This window comes from Clytia hemisphaerica, unplaced genomic scaffold, assembly GCF_902728285.1.
Source record: "Clytia hemisphaerica strain Z4C2 unplaced genomic scaffold, Clytia hemisphaerica genome assembly, whole genome shotgun sequence".
NCBI lineage: Eukaryota > Metazoa > Cnidaria > Hydrozoa > Leptothecata > Clytiidae > Clytia > Clytia hemisphaerica.
Genome location: NW_027104356.1, coordinates 52,497 through 69,824, shown reverse-complemented (window position 1 = coordinate 69,824; position 17,328 = coordinate 52,497). Strand labels below are relative to the sequence as shown.

The 17,328-nt window shown below is 36.2% G+C and overlaps 1 protein-coding gene across 1 annotated transcript; it reads left to right on the top strand.

Moving 5' to 3' along the window:
- The first annotated feature begins 8,117 nt into the window (after positions 1-8,117).
- LOC136818267 (neutral alpha-glucosidase AB-like) lies at positions 8,118-16,914 on the top strand. The gene is made up of 19 exons (XM_067074646.1): positions 8,118-8,235; positions 8,776-9,012; positions 9,161-9,328; positions 9,457-9,517; positions 9,671-9,740; positions 9,913-10,009; positions 10,456-10,798; positions 11,170-11,592; positions 11,990-12,230; positions 12,479-12,580; positions 12,783-12,841; positions 13,116-13,300; positions 13,485-13,549; positions 13,706-13,785; positions 13,998-14,072; positions 14,166-14,279; positions 14,535-14,644; positions 14,826-14,923; positions 16,159-16,914. The coding sequence occupies exons 1-19, from the start codon at positions 8,129-8,131 to the stop codon at positions 16,257-16,259; spliced, it is 2,736 nt and encodes a 911-aa protein (XP_066930747.1). The 5' UTR covers positions 8,118-8,128; the 3' UTR covers positions 16,260-16,914.
- The last annotated feature ends 414 nt before the right edge of the window (positions 16,915-17,328 follow it).

The following is a 17,328-nucleotide window of genomic DNA, read 5'->3' as shown; positions in this document are numbered from 1 at the left end:
TAGCTCTCTGACAAAATAACCAACTGTTCAGCGTCATGTTGAGTTGAAGTGAGCTGCCATATCTGCAATTCACATTTTCTAGAACGGATTAAAACAATTTCGTTAACATGGGACGCAAGATTTAATATTCTCAAGAAAAGGGTGTCATCCTGAAAATACCTAACGAATTTAAAGACAGCTTATCACAATTGAGCTCGTCTATCTTAAAAGTGGGTAACAACTGGGTATAGAAATGTTTGGTAATTTTGATAGGATTTTGGTAGTGCTGGGGAGAGACTGAATTCTCTTTTTGACGTCTTTACGACCCTGTGAGAGCCTATTTTCGCAATTCTCAGCTAAAATTTTAAACTTTAATCCAAATTATGAGAATTTATAACTCTACAGGGAATCGATTTTACATACTTCGTAATCATGGTTTTTGTACCCCTGTGAGAGACTTCGAGGGTATAAAAAGGGTCCCTCCATTTTCTCTAAATATATCACGGACGCCCACTTGCGGGTTTCGAATCATGTTGTTGTTGAGACAAAGATTTACATGTGTTTTTACACGAGTTTTGTAATTATTCAACCGGGAATGAAAAGATTAAATCTTAGCGAAATCATTCAAGCCATGGTAATTTTAGGTATTGCAAGGGGATTTTTGTATTTATAGATTATTTTTATATTTGCCACATGCTACTTCATTTTATAAATATGTTTTGTATAATTTTATTTAAATTTACGCTTTTTATAATAATTGCCAGATTTTACAATCATCGAAATAACGAGCAGGGTTTTCTTCTCTTTTAGCTAGCTGTTATATTCTTTTAGCCGTCTGAATGCTTTATTTTCAGGTATGTTTATTTTATGCCCATAGTCTGTTTTTTTTCTTAAGACAGCCCAAGATGCCATACTCGCGGTACACATAGTACAAAGATTAGGAAAATCTTTTGATAGCGGATGAATCATTGCAAGTGCATATAAAATGTTTTTTCAAATCTTTCCTGACGTCAGTAGAGAAATCAGCAAAATACGAATTATGCATTAAAGTCCTGACGTCAGCAAAATTTCAAAATATATTTTCTTCAAAATGATGCTTTTAATGATGTGAAACTTTGGTCCAAATTTCATTTTCCTACATATAAAAACAAGTTTTGGGAGTTTTTTTTTGGCTTTGCCAAATATCTACACTCCACTACGATTCATTCAAATTATAAAGCGATGTACCGTGACTCGAACAATTTAAGGGGGTTGGTCATGTTTCTTATTCGTGATTTGACTGGCACGGATTTCGTCCAATTCCAAGATGATGAAGCGATAATTGTCATTTGTTCTCGCTGTGCTGAGTGAGCGGGATTTGTTTCCACCGCATGATATGTAATAATATTTGTACGCTGTGCGATAATCACGGTAAAAAGGCCCGTTCGATCGTAAGTTATTATTAGTATTCGTGGGTAGAAAACACCGACTCAGACTTCAAGAGCACAGTGTATTAGCCTCTTCGATATCTAGTCTACCCTGGGTACCAGAGTCCAAGTTTTCATTTCAGACAAATCAAATATTTGAATTGTGATACTCACGATAGATTTAGATATCTATCTACGGAGATTTCAAAATTCAATTTCTAATTAATATCCTAATGACAACCCTGGGTGGCACCAGAGGCCCCAACTCGTACCCAGTGCCTTTGCTCTCTTTTTGATGAAAAAAATGCTAGGTGGCTCTGGGTACGAGATTGCCCAGATGCTAAATTGTCAGAAAATATTGACCTTATTTTCGACCTCTTTACGCAAAAAAAAGCGACGACGGTGTAAGGAGTCGGTGACAGGAATTTTGAATTTTGTATAAAAGCTGACTCAGCATCAACGCGCGACGAATACAACAGGCCAGCGCACAATAGCTGTTTGGATGGACTGCTTGCTTTACTTGCAATTTCTGACTGTTTCTTGGCATTTTTAGGGTAAGAAGTTTCAAATAATGTTTCTGCATATATTTTAATTCAGGTGCACATTAAAAACACACAGAAAAGAAAATGTGTTTTTATGTTTTGACTTGAAAACATATAATACAGCGTATGATATGATGGTTTCAAAAGAAATTAATTTGGGCTATTTTTGCAAAAAAAGTTTAGAACTTAGCTGTTTTTTTACAATAATTGTCAGTGCTGCAAATAGGTAAATTTCAGTTGGCCGGTAATTTTTCGAATGTAACGAGCAGGGGATCTGACGGAACCATCTTTGTAGTCTGTTATTACAGATTGACTTATTGGATTATTGGATTGGCTAAACACCTATTTTAATTTAAAAACTGTTTCTCTTTTAATAAGAAGCGCTATTAAGTATTTATCTACGCCTCTAATCTTCAAATTTTAACCGGACAAAATGAAAAACTGAGCTTCAGAATGGCCGGTAGAAACTACGAAATGACCGGTAATTACCGGTCACCGGCCGTTATTTGCAGCACTGATTGTAGTGAATGTAAGTATCTAGCTTACGAAATAATGATGAAAGCAGAATTGGATCCTTCATTAAACTGCTGAAAGAAGGGTTAAAAGGATGGAGGCACGACGATAAAAGGAAATTTGGAAAGATAAGCAGTTCTCTCTAAGGTAGCCATCATTCCAGGCCCGTCTGGAATTCATGCACAGTACGCCGAATATATTCGGCGTGAGAATATGTCCTCAATTGGGTGTAACCTTCTTGATCCTCAAGATATCTTCGGCGTGGCTTTTGCATGGATTCCACACTGGATTCCAGGGTCAAATTGAAACTATTCTGGTGGCAATCAAACCCAGTTCATCTTGTAGAGCTTGAAAAAAGATAAAAAAAGAGGGGTCATACACCTCCTAATGATAAGCGGTTCCGGAGATATTGAGATTTTGGTTCCGCTAAAAAAATAGCACCTTTTTAGACATTTGAGGTTGAAAATTTAGCCTAGAAATGGCATATAAAATGGCACCGAAATCGACAGGTACATAATGCATAAAACATAATGCATAATGCATAATATTTGAAAAATGTCAATTTTAGAGGCTATAATAAGGAGAATTTGAAAGATAATACTTTCAACAAAACAAATATATATACCATTTTCTACCAGAAAATAAAGGGTAGAAAGCTGTAAATTTGAATTTTGGATGATGAAGAAAATCCACGATCCATTGAAAATACTTGTCGGCATTTTGATTTTCATAGTTGTATTTTACAGAACGTAGAATAGTGTAGAAAAAACACGAAAATATCTCCTCCGTATATTACTTTACTAACCAGTGGGTTCGACTGACAATTCGTACTAGTTATCGTATGGTTTGGAGTGCAATTAACAATTAATCACAAGTAATAAAGGAGAAAATAGTAATTTGCACGAGTCCGAAGGACGAGTGAAATTTGTTGTTCTTTGTTGTCGTTTTTTATGAAATTTGTCGTTCTTTTTGTCTATTTTTAGTATCCAGGAATTGTAAGATAGAGCCTCTCTAACTCAGAGATCTTTTCAAAGGTCTTCGAACAATTGCTAATAAATTTCAACAGGTTTTCCCTCTTACAAAGCATTAACCATGTGAATGCTTTTTGTTAGATAAGCCAATATAAATTAAGGAGCTTCATGCAAAAGCTAGATCAAAGAAAATAGACTTCGATTTTTTTACATTCGAATGTTTATGTTGTTTTTTTTGATAAAAAGGGGGGGAAACCTTTCGGATCTGTTGCATCTTATGCTGACGGAAAACCCTTTGTTGTTATAATTCGAATGTTTTCTCTTTCGTTCGGATTCGAAAAGTAAATATTGTGTCTGGGGAAAACCCTCTGATTCGCGTCTGATTGGACTGTTTACAAGAAACTCTTCTAAAGAGGTTTTCGCGTTTTCAGCCTCTACAAAGGAGAGTTTTAGAAAATATAAAATTGTTCTGTATATAAATTACACAATACTATTATGCATTATGCAATATGCATTATGTTTTATTCATTTTGTACCCGTCGGCACCGAAATATACACTTTTTGATGGTTTTCCAATTTCAAAATCCAATAAAAAATATCCAGATATCTTCATTTTGACTGCAGACTTTTATCAAATTCTTTTTGTAATGGCTTGCTCTAACACTGTTAGTTGAAGAAATGAAAAGACATTTTTTTGAAAAAGAAGACATTGTATTGCAAAAAACAATAAAAACGTTATAAAGCAGTCTAGCAGAATGTTAATTCTTCTTTCAGAAAAAAGACTATAATTTGTTTACCTTTATTCCTGCAGCTTCCCAACATCCAAGCTCTCAAACATCACAAGCCAAATGAAATTACTTTCGATTTGCCGTAGAAATTATGCAATGAAAAATCCGGGTTTGAAGAATAAAGACTTTTTATTTCCGAACAATATATCTTTGCTTATAACGAAATATTACTTTTAATATATTTGCTAAATATAATTTTTGATTACAAAAATACTTTACACTGTATTTAAAGTTTGAAAAAGTCGATTTTACTTAGCTCTTTGTTTTCATGTCTAACCCCCCCCCCGTCTCAAAAGAAGTCCCAGAATCCAGAGATTTTTGCAGTCGGGTGTTCAAAACAAAGGCATTTTTATTTTTCCACCTACTTACAAATTTTTCTTTAAAATAGGCATTTAAAATATCAAATTAGAAAATAATATTATAAAACCTTATTTTCTACCGCATAGTATTTCTTCTAAAACGAAAAAACAAAATACACTAGCATAGCATCAGCCCCCCCTTATTTTTTGGGGGGGGCTAAGAAATATTTTGGCCTTTAAAGAGCCTGGGGGCTAAAATTACCAGAATATTTGGGGGGACGTAGATTGTTGGGGGGGACCTAGATGATCTGACTGAGACTCTGGGGGCTGTTCAGCTAATTTCAAAAGATCTCTTATCTTACTATTAAATCAAATATAAAAAGCAAAAGATTTTTAAACATAAATAATAATACAAGTAAAATTGAGTTTCTATTTATCAGTACTGTACTCACATATATTTTTTATTGACTTCTCTACAGGGGCGAGAGAACAATGTTTTTGTTTTTTCCTCAAGTGTTCAAGGGGACCTAGCACATGGCAATTTTTTGGGGGGAGCTAAATTATTGGGGGGACCTTAGTTTGTTGGGGGGACCTAGAAACCTGGCTGAAGCTATGTAGAAAAATAAAGAATTTACGAGTGTTATCAAGCAACCCAAAATGAACTTTCATTCGTAGTGCCGTCATTAATAATCTGAGAAGGGAACAATAACATGACATCACACAAATAAATTACGCTGGGAAAGTTCGCGAGGACAACACGTGGTCTTAACATTTTTCCCTCGCAAGTTTGGGGGGAAAACAAAAGTACTCTATATTTTACCTATGGGGAAGTGTAAGAAAGATTTACATGGTGGCCACGCTCCTGGAAATTCCTGGAATATCCTGGAATTAATGTTTTCTCCTGGAAAGTCCTTGAAACTCCTGGGATTTCTTGTAATTTTTCAAAATGTCCTGGAATGTCCTGGATATTCTAAATTCTTTGAATATATTTTTTTTTCAATCGACTTTTTCGTTTCGCATTCTAAAATTGGAAAAATCATTTGATATTTTCCTTGCTGAGATAGTAATATTTTATTTTTTTATCCTGGAAAATCCTTGATTTTTTCTGTTTAATGCTATTTTGTCCTGAAATATTCTGGAATTTGATGATCTAAAGTCCTGGAAAAAGTCGAAATTTGTCCTTGAAAGTCCTTGAAAGTCCTGGAATTTGAAAAAAATAATTCTGTGGCCACCATGGATTTACAAAATAGAAAAGTTTCGTTTTGGGGTAAAGAATCAGTATTGTGAATTTAAGCAAGTTTCTATTTTGCAATTTTTTTACAGAGCTAAATAAAGATTTTTTCTATTGTTCTTGCTCGATTGCCTCTAACAATAAGTTCCGTAGTTATGAGGTTATCAAGACAAAATTTGACGAATTTGCACGGAAACGAAATTTAACATTGTTCTAGGCTGTAAAGCGGAAGTTAAAATTGCTGAACCTACCTATCTTTGTAATCAAAGCGCTGTGTTTTAGGCTAAAAAAGGGTAACATTTTTTTTACAAAAGTATGGAATATTACACCTGCATATTATATATGGTTGGAAAGCTAAAAGAAAGCTCTAAATTACTCAAAAAGAATTAATTTTATAGCTCAACTACACAAAGAACAATTGCTTCTCAAAGTTGGACCTAAAATTGAAGATTTTCATGAGCGTCAAATAAAAAACAAGCAAACCCGGAATGGCTATCTAAGGCGGCAATCACAAATATCTTCGTTTCGCGTCGCCCGACTGACTCTCGAAAATTGAGTAGAATTGAGTCGGTGAGTCGGTAAATCTTTCTGACTTTTTATGTCAATGGCCTTTCCTTCATTCAAAAATTTTATTATTTTCGATTTTTTGCGAGCGTTTTCTAGCACATTTGCAGCATTTTGTTTTGACTTTGTTTTTCATTACATGCGCCATTTTGGGGTCGGAGGTCATAGTGTTCAAAGGTCATAATTTTAAACCACCCATTACACGCGGTTTTTTTGGCTGCTGCAGTGCTGCAAATAAGGAATTTCAAGTTTGCCGGTGATTACTCAATCAGAAAGCACTAATAATGAAACCATCGAAATTTCACTGGAAAAAAAAACACATATTAGCTTAAAAATGACCGGTAATTACCGGTAACCAGCCGTTATTTGCAGCACTGCTGCTGGCTGGCTGGCAGTTTCCTCCAAGGATGCACTCCAAAATGGATGGAAAAATGGAAACCCGAAAATTTTTATGACCGACCGGCCGACCGACTGACCGACCGACTGACCGACCGACTGACCGACCGACTGACCGACCGACCGACCGACCGACTTTTTAGACCCAACAAGGACGCGAAATGAAGATATTTGTGATTGCCGCCTAAGTATATAAGTAAAACACAAGTTTTTTCATACAGTATCTTAAAAAAAACCCTTTCCAATCTCATGAGCACCCTGGAAAAATTAATGGAAAAATCCCAGAAAAGTCAGGAAATTTTAGTGCAGGAAGTGGATCTTATGCAAAAGAACTTCAAGGTTTAATTACAAAACGTCTCTAAATCCAGTTCATCCATGACCATGGACACCGCCGTACATTGTAGCGTCAGATTGGGTAACTTGCATCAGTGGAGGCTAACATGCATAGCCCTCAAATGAAAGACCTGGCTGGTCATTAAAGTACAACTACGCAGCTCCGCGCGTAGCTCTACTCTACCTTTCTATTTCTATTTCTATTTGGTTGAGTTGCAGGAGGCTTTTAAGGCCTATTTTTGCAACTATAGACGCTTTCAATGAGCGCCCCATCAGCCCATAGTGGGCAACACCCCTCCAACCCCCACCTGAAAAATGTTACCCCCACCTACATAGGGTTACTCCCACCTGAAATTTCTCATCAACCCAACCCCCACCTATTTTTAAAGATCTGAAAATCCTCAACCCCCCCCAGAATCCAGGGGGGGTGCCCACTATGGGCACCTTGGACTGACTACCCAATTCTCCTCACATGGCATGGGTTGACCCGGGGGAAGGTTCATTCACTTGCCAAGTGAACCGCTGCGAGTGGGAATCGAACCTCAGTCGCTTGTGCAGCAACCAAGGTTAATGACCGCTATACCATAGCGCCTACCGTTTTTGTTTTGATTTAATTTTGTATTTTAATGACCAGCCAGGTCTTTCATTTGAGGTCTATGCATGTTAGCCTCCACTGATGCAAGTTACCCATTCTCACGATACGGTGTTGTACGGTGGGCGTTTTTTAATGTATGTACAGTGGGATTTTAGGTTAGAATGCTAAAACACCGTACATTTTTCCACCGGACGAGGTACGGTGGCATTTGGCGATGTACGTTGGCATTTTTCTACCGCTTCAACTTGAAGTTCAAGGCGGCCAAGCAGACCGCTTTCGGATTGTAAAAAATGTGTGTCCCTGGTCAACTGCAGTCTTTAAAAAATCAACTTTTTAATAGTTAAATAGTTGATTGTATATTATATAGGAAAAAGTTATCTGGTTTCCAATTCTATGAAGTTATCATTTGACTCATTTGGGAAAATGTTGCTTTTTTTGGAATAAACTAACAAAAATTATTTATACTGTCAACTTCACTCTTATTCTATTTTCTTTTTTAACTTTCAGCACTATGGTAAAAATAATATTAGCCAGTTGCTTAGTTCTCTCTGTGGTAAATGTACTGAATTGTGTAGACAGAGGGAACTTCAAAACATGTGATCAAAGCAGCTTTTGCAAGTAAGTAGAGCTTTTCACCAAGATATGTCACTTACTATTATATTTCACAAATACTTTAACAAAATAAGACAAATTATAATTTAGTTAGGTTAGAGTTAATCAGAGAATCTATTTTGGGAAAACTTTGCCACCTTATAAAAAATCTCAAAAAATTTAGACGCTCCTTAAAAATCCTGTTCCTAGTTAGCTAACTCGGAATATTTAGGTGCACCTAAAAATATCTGAGTTAGATAACTTGATTGATTATGGTAACCCTCAAAAAATCAATTTAGCTTTAGCTCGAAAATTTAAGGTGCACCATAAAAATCGAGTTATTTCTAAAATGAGGTCATATTTCTCAATTCATGACAAATAGCTACTGTAACTCAGGTTTTTCTAACTTGGGTGTTTTTAACTCAGGTTTTCTGAGCCTTGTTTGTTTTTGTTGTTGAAAGATTAACTGTCTCAAGTGAAGGTGGCTTGTTAGACATGAAAGCTGTAACAAGATGTGTTCTGTTTGTTTGGTTGGGATAAACTTCAACGCCTCTTTTCTGCTTTCAGGCGTAACCGTGCATTGCAGGAAGGGAACTCTCCATTTGAAATCATCCCTGGAACTATCAAATATGAATATGGCACAGTCTCATGCGATTTGTTAAATACCCAAACTCAAGTCTCCTTCAAACTAACTATTGATACTCTGGAAAAGGACACAGCCCGTGTAAGAGTCACTGAGTTGAGTCCCATTCGTCCACGATATTTTGTTCATGATTCTTTGGTCAAAACACCTGCACAAAAGAGGTATGTTGTAGTGTCCCTTAAATTTTAATCATTTCTGATAGATATCATCTTACCATCAATTTTTCACATAATCTGAAATAAATTTCTTTTTTAAAGGAAAGGCAAGCAAGCAGAACTATTTTGTGTTATAATTTTTCTTGATTTTCAGGCTAAAAAAGGAAACTAGCGAAGATGGCACATTCAAAGTCTCTTTTGGCAATAATGTTATCGTGGGAACATACAAACCATTGAGAATTGACTTTTATGACAGTGAAGTATTGGTTTTGTCCTTCAACTCTCGTGGTTTAATGAACTTTGAACATTACAGAACTAAACAGTGAGTATTTTGATCTGAGGACTTGTTTTTACACTGCAAGCTTCAAATTATCCTGTTAGAGTTTAGGTTTTTTAGTATTTAGCCCTGGTTTAGGTCTTTTAACAAATCATTTCTCTTTCTTCTTTCAGAGAAGCCCCAGAACCAGCAGCAGAAGAAACCGGTGAAGAAAAGAAGGAAGAAACGCCGAAAGTAATTAGATTATCATATCCACCAAAACGATATTGAGATGAACAGTTCTTTTAAATAACCCAGTGTCTTCAGCACCATGCATTTCTTGAAAATGAATCCACCAGACCTAATAAAGCCTGTTCTTATTTGCTTTCTTAAATATTTTCGTTTCAGGAGACTGTGAAAGATGAAGAAGGAATGTGGGAAGAAAATTTCAAAGAGCATCATGATTCAAAGCCAAATGGTGAGTCTGATTTCTTTTTAAATAATTTTGTAAGGTTGAGTTATAAAGACCCAGAGCTGTTGCTTTTAGTTGAATGCACTTTAACTCGCAGGTTTTATGAAATGGTTAATCATTGTTATTTTGCTACTAAAGATGATGTAAATTGCTTGATTTGATTACTTTTTATTACTAGGACCCAGTTCTGTTGGAATGGATGTCTCTTTCCTTGGATTCGAACATGTTTATGGAATCCCAGAACACGCTGATTCATTTGCACTCAAAGAAACGACGTATGTTCTTTATTTTAAAATGTCAAACTGTGTCAAAGAAAATTCAATCAAAAGTTCTTCAAAAAATTTTTGCGAGTACTAAATTGGTTAAAATTTGTAAATTTAAGGTCTCATCGTAATCTGAAAAAAGTTTCAACACTATTTATTTTACTCGTGATATTTCTGGTTATTTAGCTGCCCAAAATTTTACAATGATTGAATGGAACAGAAAATATACCGAAAAATTCTTCTTAACTGCAATTTCTAAGATCAGAATATACGATTGATTGAGGTAGAGCCTTTATACCGACATTTAAGTGGAAAATTTTTCTTTCCACTATCAAAAATAACGAAAAAAAAAGTTTTTTTTCAGACGATAGCTAACGGACTATAATATGAAAACTTCTTACTCCTCGGGGATTTGAGATATTGTTCGCTCCATTGTTTTTCAACTTTCTTTGCTTCAGTGGAGGCGATCCATACCGTCTGTACAATCTTGACGTATTTGAGTATGAGCTTGACAATCCCATGGCTTTGTATGGTTCTATCCCATTTATGGTGGCTCACAGTGCCCGAAGAAGTGTTGGCTTATTCTGGAACAATGCCGCTGAAACATGGATTGATATCAAATCATCAAAATCAGTGCTCAGTTCATTGATCTCTCTCTTCAAGACTGCAGATGTACCTCAAGTCGACACCCATTGGATGTCTGAGAGTGGAATCATGGACGTGTTTGTTTTGATGGGACCAAAACCGAGTGATGTGTTGACACAATACGCCACCTTGACTGGTACAGCTACCATGCCACCTGTAAGTGAATGTTGCATTTAAATTGAATTATTTTAAATTTAATTATTATAATTTAAAAGTATTTTTCAAAACAAGTTCCCAAAAGTATAAATGCTTTCAGATTGAGTCTTTATTATGGGCGTAAATAATAAAAGTCTTTACCCAGCTGTCATTTAAAACAGCTCCTTCAATCGATACATAAGATTTCTGTCCAACTCTCGTGGACCAATGTCTTCAATATTGAGATAGGTAGGAATAGAAGTGATTACACTTTGCTTCTGATTTCCCTTCTACGACACCAAAACACTGCAGGACTAATTGTTCTAATTTTGAGCTAGAAAATTAAACAGATCCTGGACATGTATATGGATTTTTTAAATATTTTTCACAAGGTGTTTGGCATCTCCTACCATCAATGTCGTTGGAACTACAATGACCAAGAAGACGTCAAACAAGTGGACGCTGGTTTCGATGAACATGACATTCCCTGTGACGTCATCTGGCTTGATATCGAACACACAGACAGCAAAAAATATATGACTTGGGATAGCTCCAAATTTCCCAACCCAACTGAAATGATTGATAATGTTGCATCGAAAGGGCGTAAGATGGTGACAATCATTGATCCTCACATCAAACGAGACAGCGGTTACCATATCCATACTCAAGCCACTGAAAGACAATTCTATGTCAAGAAGAAAGAAGCATCGGATTATGAAGGATGGTGCTGGCCTGGTTCTTCATCATGGATTGACTTCTTCAACCCAGAAGCACAGAAATGGTGGGCTTCTAATCTTCAAGTTGGCAATTATCAGGTACGCGAAGATATTTTTATAACTATTTATCTTTTTCCCGGCTCTGGTTAAAGGGCGAAAGGAATCTTCTTTTTTATTACAAGAATGATTTTCATCATTGGTTGCATGAAGCTATTGTAATCGATTTCTAGAAGAACAAAAAAATGATAACTTGAAATTGATTCTATCTATAATTTGAATCTAGAGTAAGATTACTCAAGTTTAATATCAACTTCTTCATTTTTGTACCTACCTGAGAAGGTCGTATAAATTAAGTTGTTCGTTCGTTCGTTATCAGCTTTTCTCAGGATCGGATCATAGGAATTTTATGAATTTTATGACTTTGTATCAAAAAGATGAAAAATGCCCAAAATTGTGACGTAGCACTATTTTCAAAAAAATAACACTTCTTTCTTAGGGATCCACGTTAAACCTCTTCACTTGGAACGACATGAATGAACCTTCAGTTTTCAATGGTCCGGAAGTCACTATGCATAAGGATGCCATACATTACGGAAACTGGGAGCACCGGGATGTCCATAACCTTTACGGAATGCTCCAACATAAATCGTCTTTTAACGGTCATTTGCAAAGATCTGATAACAAAGAAAGACCTTTCATTTTGTCAAGAGCTTTCTTCGCTGGAACTCAAAGATACGGTATGTAGACTTACTATACATCTTGAAAAATGTGCAACTCAAAACTCGTACTGTATTTGTTCTGCGTTTTTCTCAAACGACTCCCTTTAGATGTTGACAGGTGAGGGAGAACTCATATGTGATAAAACTTTGTTATTTATGACGTAGTTCACACCAAATCTTTTCAAATGACCCCTTCAGATATGTTGAGAAACGAGGGTGACCGAACTCACTTGTTATACTTATGTAATCCACGCCTTTATTTCCAGGAGCTGTATGGACAGGTGACAACAAAGCCGAATGGAGTCATTTAAAAGCTTCAATCCCTATGCTTCTATCCATGAATATCGCTGGGTTGCCATTCGTTGGAGGTACGATCGACTTATTGCCATCCTCGCACGCTGTAGTGGAAATTAATTTAAATGCTATTTCTTATTGTTGAGGATTCATGTTTTTAGCCACTATACAGCATATTATGCTAGAAAAAGTTCCATACTTATTGTAATGTTGGTAATTTTAGTCTTATTGACAGTTAGAATAATTTGAAAATAAATTATTTTTGATTCTTTTCAGCTGATGTTGGTGGATTTTTCGGAAATCCGGATGTAGAACTTCTCGTCCGTTGGTACCAGGTAAAGAATCTACTTGTTCCGTCGTAGTTTCACTCACCCACCTGGGAATGACTAAGACGAGTTCGAATTGAATTTTGTTGTTGGGAAGGTTGATAAAAATAAAACACTTTGGGTGGGATGGCTTCAGATCGGCTCGCTTTTTCTTTGCCAATTCCCGTACCTTCCTAGCTTGCACCGTATGGGCATTTTGTCTCTTGTCTGTATTTTTTGTTGGATGTATGTAATAAACCATTATTTTCTTAGTTTTTTTTAACTCTACTTTGAAATCTTTCAGGCGGCTGCTTTCACTCCCTTTTATCGTGGTCACGCTCATTTGGAAACCAAACGAAGAGAACCATGGTTGTTTGGCCCTGAAAACACTAAATTGATCCGTTCAGCGATCCGTCGTCGTTATTTGTTATTGCCGTACTTTTACAACTTGATGAGAGAAACTCACGAAACTGGACTCCCCGTTATGAGGTAAGGGCTCGAAATTTGCTGAGTTTACAAAAAACTTACCAGTATCACTGTTTCTTTGATACATTATCCTTACATTATCGTTCCTTCAATCCTCAGCTCTCTAGTTCGATTTTGTTTTAGAATTTGCTCCTAGGGGCTTTGCACCCCTTTAAAAAAATGAACTCGATTCTGTTTCTTCGTTTAGACCACTTTGGTTCGAATATCCAGAAGACACGAAGACTTTCGCCATGGATGACCAGTTCTTACTTGGTACAATTTTATTCATATGTTTTTTTTTTCGTTTCTTTCAGAAATTCGCGTTCTAACTAAGCCACGTGTCACTTTTACCTATGACTTGAACTGTGACAATTTACGTTACGTTCAGCTAAATTACCCTCATCCGCATGTTCCCCATTTTCTAAACAGGTGACAGTTTGTTGGTGAAACCAGTGACGTCATCAGGAACCACAGATGTTTTGGTTTATTTCCCTGGTGGCGAATCACAAGTAGGTCGTTTTTCAAGCCTGTAATTTCTTTACTTTCGAACATTTACTTCTTTGTCTAATAAGTCTCTTGGTAGCCTTCTAAACTCTATTTTGACGCCCTTGTATCATGTCGCGAGACGTGCTTGCATTTCTAACTTATTTTAACGTTTGTGAAAACAACAAAGTTTGGTTTCACTTGAGCCTTCACTCACAACCACAAATCATTATTTCAGGTGTGGTATGATTTCGACACGTACAAGAAGCACGCCGGAGGGATCACTGATAACATCCCAACACCAATGGATAAGGTAAATGTCTTTCATCGATCTCGCCTCGTTCGTTTCTGCACGCTTCATTCACCGGACCAAAGAATTGAGTAATATCATTTTTCGTTATTTTAGATCCCATCTTTCATCCGGGGAGGACGAATGTTACCAATCAAACAACGCGTGCGAAGAGCTTCATCACTCATGTCAAACGACCCATACACTCTCATCTTTGCACTGGACAATAATGTAAGTTTCTCTTCATTCAAAGTTTATTTCATTATTTTTACAAACGTGTGCCTTTACACAGTTCTGCCTGGTCGATGTTTTCCAAATATTGACCAAGCACAAGGTCGAATTTAAAAGCTTTTGTAGTTTGGAATTTTGAAAATGTCGATGAGCCGTTTTTGAAAATTGTTATTTATAAATCATTGGGGCTCTCAGGCTCGCTTTCTTTTGGTATAATCTTTTTTATGATTCTTTCACACACATTTCATGTTATAGAGTGCAGCCAGTGGTAGTTTGTACGTTGATGATGGTCATTCGAACGACTATAAACATGGAAAATATCTTGCCATTGATTTCCGTATGACCGCAACTCAAATCAACAAAGTGTAAGTATAGTTGACAATTTTACCTTGATATAACAAGAAAGTGACAGGAAAAGAAATAAGATTTGAGTGTTTAGAAATTCTGGAAATGTTTCACTTAAAGACTCGACAATTTCAAATTGCTGAATTCATTTTTCGAAAGACGGTTCTGATGATGACTTATTTCTTCTCTCGCCTCTTTCAGTGACAAACACTCGAATTACGACTCCAAATCGTGGATTGAAAAGATCATTGTTTTAGGAATGAAAACCAAGCCATCTTCAGCCACACTCATTTATACAGGTAAGCCGAAAAATCTCAATTTTGTTTGTGTTTTAGCTTCTTTAAGTCATGTCGGTATCTTATTGAAACACAGCTTTTAGATTTAATGTAATCTCCGAGCAGATTCTGATACTCCGCACATGGTACGTTTTTATTCTAAAGGTCGCTACCCACTCAGCATTTTATGGTCGTCGCAGGTCGTCGAACAAGGCGCACGGATTAATTATTGCATAAATTACATAAATCAAGCCTTCAAAGGCTGTCGCTTTAAGCGCAACAAGAGTTGAAACTTTTCAACTTTTTTCGCTGAGTTGTGCAGCTTCCCTATTGTTCTTTTTTAATCAGCCAATCATATGATACATTTAACTTTCTTGTACCGTGTGCAAAAAAAGTCAACAATAGGAAAAAGAAAAAATGTGCAGAATATCTCCCCTTTATTTTGGATCAGCGACCAAAGCGCCCGTGCCGTGCGCCTTGTTCTACGACCATAAAATGCTGAGTGGGTAGCGACCTTAAGCAATAAGGATTTTGTAAGAGAATCTGCCCAGGTCGACGCACATCACTGATCTTTTTCATCCAGATTTAGGGTGAATATTAAATGAGCTTTTGAGCGCGCTTATCACCTACTCTCGGGTACTTAATAGTCGTCCCCCCCCGCTAATTAATTTTTCGACCCAGGACATTCTTATTCCAACCCCCCCCGCTTATTAATTTTTGGGAAAATGTTTTTGAAAGTTCCCTTTTTTGTCCTAATTCAGCTGTATTAGCCTGCTTTTCAAAAATTTTCCACGCAGGACATTTTTATTCCAACCCCCCCCCCCCCCCGCTTATTAAGTTTTGAGATTTTTCCACCCCCTCCCCCCCCCCCCCCCCCCCCCCCCCCCCCCCCCCCCCCCCCCCCCCCCCCCGCTCGAGGGGTAAATCACTGAAAAAAATCACGTACACCTTTTTGAAAAATCAAAAAGAAATCAAAAAGAAATCAAAAAATCAAAAAGAAATCAAAAAAAGAAATAAAAATCAAAAAGAAATCAAAAAGAAATCAAAAATCAAAAAGAAATCAAAAAAAAATCAAAAATCAAAAAGAAATCAAAAAGAAATCAAAAATCAAAAATCAAAAAGAAATCAAAATCTCGTACACCTAATTTTTAGTGATTTACCCCTCGCCCCCGCTTATTCCAAACCCCCCCGGCTATTAGGTACCCGAGAGTATGTTAACACGAATAAAGTCGTTCAATATATTCAATTTTGTTTTGTAGATAATGTCCAACAATTGAGCTTCACATATGAGAATGAGGTTCTGGTCATCAAGAAGCCAGTCTCCACAATCGTTGGCAATTTCGTCATCACATTTTCATGAAGTGAAGTGAAGAATTTTAGTAAAATATTACGTGTTTATTTATACAGCGGCCTTTTTGTAGTAGACTTTTTTTCCAAGTTTAATTTTTTTTTGAATTTTTAAGAATTAAAAGTATAACGAATAGGAGTTGATCTCAAAACAATTGCTTCAACCAGAGACATATCAACTTAGAATTGACGTTGGGCAACTTTAAAGTTGGCATGTCTGTGGTTATCAATTTACATTTGGAGTTTATAATTTGATCGAGGGACATTTAGAACATTCTAAGGTTGACAAATAGAAATGAGTAGAATTTCTACAAGCGCTAAAAAACCCTAAAAAATGCTTTATAATGATTGCTATTGTGAAATAAATGAAATCATAAAGTTCTCAAGAAAATTTGAAATACTATATAAGCCATTGTAATGTAAGCTAGCTCTTTGTTACTCGATGTGCAGGATGTTGTTCAGCTGCATGGTACTTAATGGGAGATGAGTTGAAGTGAGTTTAAATCCTGTTGGTAGAGTTGGAGAAGCAAGGTTAGAATTTGTTAATGTTTTTTATACACTATGCCACTTTTGAATTTTAATTTAGGATTAGATTATAGGAGGGCAAAGATTGTTTTTAAAACAGGAATTTTTAACAAAAAAAATATATTTTGTCCCCAAAGCAAAAACTGTTTGTTTATTGTTTCGATATTCGTTTTCTTCAATTGTATATGTGAACTCGAATCCAAAAAGAAAAACTATCATCAGATCAACTAGAATCAATCAATGAGAACATAATTGAACATTTATAAAAATCTTATCGGAATAGTTGACGGATTTAGTTGTTCCCGTATCAACTCAAACAATCGTGGAAAAGAAAGAAATTGTGATTTGGGTCATGACGGTAGCAGCGCGTTTATGTTTGTTATTGATTCACAGCTCATGGGAAATCTACGCTGCGACTTATTTGGATTTATGTTCCAGTGTAGTAGTTCTTCTCTGTAAACCTTACTTTCTAGTCCTTTCTTTGTCACAAAAACGTTACAATAGCAAACTCAACCAGCACTGCTATCTCAGCTTGACGAGGACAAAATCTACATTCA

Excerpts from the sequence above, each read along its gene's own strand:
- LOC136818267 (XM_067074646.1), top strand. The coding sequence starts at position 8,129 with ATGGTAAAAATAATATTAGCCAGTTGCTTAGTTCTCTCTGTGGTAAAT. Across the intron at positions 10,799-11,169 it reads GTACAGCTACCATGCCACCT|GTGTTTGGCATCTCCTACCA; the intron begins GTAAGTGAATGT and ends ATTTTTCACAAG. Across the intron at positions 14,280-14,534 it reads TCTTTGCACTGGACAATAAT|AGTGCAGCCAGTGGTAGTTT; the intron begins GTAAGTTTCTCT and ends TTCATGTTATAG.